The 4,631-nt window shown below is 51.7% G+C and overlaps 1 protein-coding gene across 1 annotated transcript; it reads left to right on the top strand.

The window, feature by feature from the left end:
* Positions 1–686: 686 nt before the first annotated feature.
* LOC117862602 (putative UPF0481 protein At3g02645) lies at positions 687–3,047 on the top strand. Its single transcript, XM_034746103.2, has one exon. The coding sequence runs from the start codon at positions 753–755 to the stop codon at positions 2,460–2,462; it is 1,710 nt and encodes a 569-aa protein (XP_034601994.1). The 5' UTR covers positions 687–752; the 3' UTR covers positions 2,463–3,047.
* The last annotated feature ends 1,584 nt before the right edge of the window (positions 3,048–4,631 follow it).

The following is a 4,631-nucleotide window of genomic DNA, read 5'->3' as shown; positions in this document are numbered from 1 at the left end:
CCGGTTGGAGCACCAACCGGTATTAATGTGCACCCTTTAGTACCGGTTGTTGCCCTCAACCGGTACTAAAGGGGTCCACGAGGCGCGCTTCAGGCTGTATCCGTTGGAACTGGTACTAATGCTCCAAATGTGACCGATACAAACGCTAGGGACGAGTGCTCTAAATGTGACCGGTACAAACACTAGGGACGAGAGGTCATATTTCTAGTAGTGATCTCTAGTCGTGGAACATGTTCAAATGGTGGCTTCTCCTCTAAGAAACATGAAGTTAGCTTAGTTGTTGAGCTAGAAAGATCTAAAAAAATTTTGAGCACTCATGGAGAATATCATCAGTGGTCGGAGAATAAAACGAGATTAAGGCCGCGCCGGGGAATTTTCTCGGTTCATGTGAGAACTAACCTGTTTCCTACGTGCTCCTTCAGAAACCATTGCATGTCAAGCCAGTAGCACGACCATGTTTATAGTCTGAACGGCCACGACCGCTTCCCTGGTTTCGAATAATCCTAGCTTGCAATCGAATAGGAAAAATGTGGACGACGACGCATTGATTGTTGGCAGGACCGCATCTAAACCTAGTGGCGCATCTTACCTTGTTCTTTTCCAAACGCAACTGAAAATGTGCCAAAATGAACGGCGACGTTCTGCACCCACACTTCTCTCTATATAACCTCGCCCAGGGTTCTAAGCTTAAAGCACGCGCAGCATTAAGCTAGGTTAAGCGCGCGGCACAACTAACGGGTCTAGTTTGCTAGATGGCGCAGGCGGCAGCGGCGGCGAACGGCGATGTGCTGTCGGAGGAGGAGATGCGGTGGCTGCGCCGGGTGCGGGACACCCTGGAGGAGCGGTCGGCTGAGGAGCTCGGCGCGGCGGCCAAGGTGTTCGACGTCCCGCGCGCCCTGCGCGACACCAAGCCCGAGGCCTACGCGCCGCAGCACTTCGCCCTCGGCCCCTACCACCACCAGCGCCGCCCCGAGCTCAGGGACATGGAACGCTACAAGCTCGCCGCCGCCAAGCGCGCGGAGCGGCACTTCGCCGGCGGCCGCACGATCGAGCACCTCGTGGAGCGCCTACGTGATCTCCAGGACGAGATGCAGGCGCCGTACCACCGGATACTGGAGCTCAACCGTGAGACGCTGGCTTGGATGATGGCCATCGACACGTGCTTCCTGCTCGACTTCCTCGAGGGCTACCACCGCGACGAGACCACGGACATGGTGTCCTCGGCGGCCAACTGGATCAACGCCACGGTGCGCGACGCCATGATGATCGAGAACCAGCTCCCGCTCTGCCTCTTCACCGAGGCACTCGAGCTCCGGCGCCATGCCGCCGAGCAGCATGTCACCACCGCCCGTGCCATGATGTGCACCGTCCTCGACCGGTTTATCAAGCACGTGTCACCCATCAAGATGCGTGCAGACGTCACCATCGCTGAGGAAGTCCACCTGCTGGAGCTCCTCTACCACTTCCTCGTCCCGCCCGGCGCCGTCTTCGACGAGAACACCGGCGGCGGCGGCGGCAAGAATCCGACGGCCCATCAGGACGACCAGGCCCAGGACCGCTCCCTCTACGATGTAGAGGAGCAGCTGCTCGACGCGGCGCCAGAGCTTGCAGGTGTCCAGCCGCCTCAAGGTGACGAGAACACGGTGAAGAAAGCCTGCTCGCAGGTGTCGTCTCACCTCAACATGGGGAGCCTGCTTGTCTCCTGGCCGATGAGGTCCGTGTCGAAGCTCTACGGGAAGATGACGCGCCGGCTGCCGGCGCTCCCGGGGGTGGTGTCGGTGGTGAGGAAGCTGGTGGCGTCCGTGGACGTGGAGGGAATTCTCAGCGGCATGAACACGGAGGGCGTCGCCGGCAGCGCGCCGCTGGCGAAGGAGATCAAGATCCCGTCGGTGGAGCAGCTGGCCAAGTGCGGCGTCCGGTTCCTGCCGACGACAGAGGGCATCCACGGCATCGCCTTCAATGCGGCGGCGGCCACGCTGTGGCTCCCCGTGATCACGCTGGACGCCACCACTGAGGTGGTCCTGCGCAACCTCGTGGCGTACGAGGCCGTCGCCGTGCGCGGGCCGCTGGTGCTCGCGCGCTACACGGAGATGATGAACGGCATCATCGACACCACCAGGGACGTCAAGATCCTCCGCCGGAGCGGCGTGCTGGTGAACCGCATGAAGAGCAACCGCGAGGTGGCGGACATGTGGAACGGGATGTGCCGCGCGGCGCGGGTGAGCAAGGTGTCGCGGCTCGACGGCGTCATACGGGCAGTGAACGCGCACCGGGACCGGACGCCGGCGGTGCGAGTGCAGAAGATGCTCAAGAGGTACGTGTTCGGGTCGTGGAAGATCCTGACGCTGCTCGCCTCCGTCGTGCTGCTCGTCATGACGGGGCTCGAGGCCTTCTGCTCCGCCTACCCCTGCCATAACTCCTGGTTTGGCAACGTGCTGCAGCTCGACAGCCCTGCGCCCTGACGAGCGCTACTAGCTGCTGCTCAATTGAGCACCAGATGACAACTCAAAATGCCTTACATATACATCTGCAGCCACCTAAAATTACCAATAATTATTATTTAAGCCTAATAAGAAAGCCCCGAGACTGCAATAATACTGTTGTAACACATGTAGAAAACCTACTTCTACATCTGTTGGTGAATGAATGACATACTATATAGAATACTTGTAGTCAAAGTTCTAAGTTGATTTGTAATGAAAATATTTTCATAATAGGTAATTTCGTACAATTATTATAACTTTCATATAGGTATAGTGCTGGTCAAAGTTGAACATATACCCGCCAAAAAAAGTTGTACATATGATACAGATGGGATCAGTTGGATGTGCGTAATAATGCCATTCTTTATGAATGGTGGTATGAAGAAATACACATGTGATCAATCTGATTTTTAATCAAATAAATGATTGGAATTGAAAAGTGTAACAAATATGGCCCATTAGGCTATAGATTGTGGTTTTGGTGAGTGAGTGAGTGATAATATAGCTTGTAGGTTTTGTAAGTCCCAAGAATAATATAAATGTGTTCGTCTATGACGTTTTTCTCGTGATGTTCTATAATGTCATCATTGAAAAAAATCCATGGTTCGTCATGGATCATCGGTGATGGAACCCGAGCACTAAAAAATAGCATCATTAGACAACACATATTTTCATCATAGATCATACATGCCCCGTGTTTTTTTACCCATGACCCTCCGTATTGCATTGTGACGAGGGCGGTGTCGTTGTTCCCTCCATTATTGCATTGTGACAAGGGCGGTGTCGGTGTTTAAATCTGGCAACCTACCGAGAGGGTACCCGAGGTAGTGTTTTATGCGTGGAGCTTGCCGAGATCAGGAACTCGATGGTGAACTCGAACACACGATTTAGATAGGTTCGGGCCGCTTATGTCGCGTAATACCCTACGTCCTGTGTGTTGGTTAGATTGTATTGATTGAAGTTGTTTGGAGGGGGTCCTTGTGGCGGAACCGCCCAACTTAAGCTGGTTTAAGTGCGCCTAATCGTCGTCGGAACGGCAATTATCCGAAACGCACCTAAAACAGCATAAGTCCGGTAGTCCGTCGAGTGTCCCTAGGACTCCTCGAAGGATCCACGGCGTGTCTCATAACCATACATCAGGATAATATCCTCGATGGGATAATATCAACAAACATTACATTTTTACATACATATTTAAGAGGTACGAGTTATTACAAGACATAGGTTGAAACAAACTTAGTGATGCAGTGTTAGACAAGTTCTAAGATTTAAACATAAATAGTTCAGGAGAAGATGCGTAGGTAAACTTTTCTCTAGGGTATTGTAAGACTCAAGTCAATACCCTAGGGCTTCGGGGTCTCCTCCTCTGTAGCCTCCTGTGAAGCTTCTGAAAGATAACCACAAGGGAAAAACCCTGAGTACGGGGTACTCAGCAAGTCTTACCCGACTAACCAATATAAATAGTTTTCTTTGGAATGCATGCCAGCTTTTGGGTGTGCTTGGTTGACACCATTTTTGCCGAAAAGCTTACTACGAGTAAGGCCTTAGTTTTATCTTTTATTTGAGTTAAGTCATTACCTAACCATTCTAAATGATAACAGAAGTGAAAGCAACCATAGCTGTTAAATCATACATCACTTGATAACAGAAGATACATATTTCATGAATTGATACTACGATGCTCAACGGTGATCAAGTGCATTCATAACCGAGAATTGCGGCGATCCGGATCTAATTACATCCTGCAGGAGCGTACCCTGATCACCAGCTTTATACGACTGTCCAGGTCGTATCTAACAACCTCTCGATTAGCAAAATCAATGATTAGGAATACGACTACCCGGACCCAGGGATGCACCCCCACATGGGACCCCACGTCTGGCCCGATCTCCATGTGAGTTTCAAGCTACACCCCTGCCAATCTCCAGCACGTCAAGCGCGGGTACGAAGTATTCCTAATCACAGAGTTTACTAACCTACTGGGCTTTACTGGTCCCATACCCAGTAAGTGATCAGATGCTTATCACTTGATCAAAGGTTAAGACAACGAATCGGGCCTTAATCAAATTAATCTAGCAGACAGAACTACATCTCTAGCTTCTGTCCGCTTTCAAATTCCCAAGCTATCCTTCATAAGCAACATGTATG

The sequence above is a fragment of the Setaria viridis genome, chromosome 7 (genome assembly GCF_005286985.2).
Source record: "Setaria viridis chromosome 7, Setaria_viridis_v4.0, whole genome shotgun sequence".
Classification (NCBI taxonomy): Eukaryota; Viridiplantae; Streptophyta; class Magnoliopsida; order Poales; family Poaceae; genus Setaria; species Setaria viridis.
This window is presented reverse-complemented; position numbering and strand designations above follow the sequence as displayed.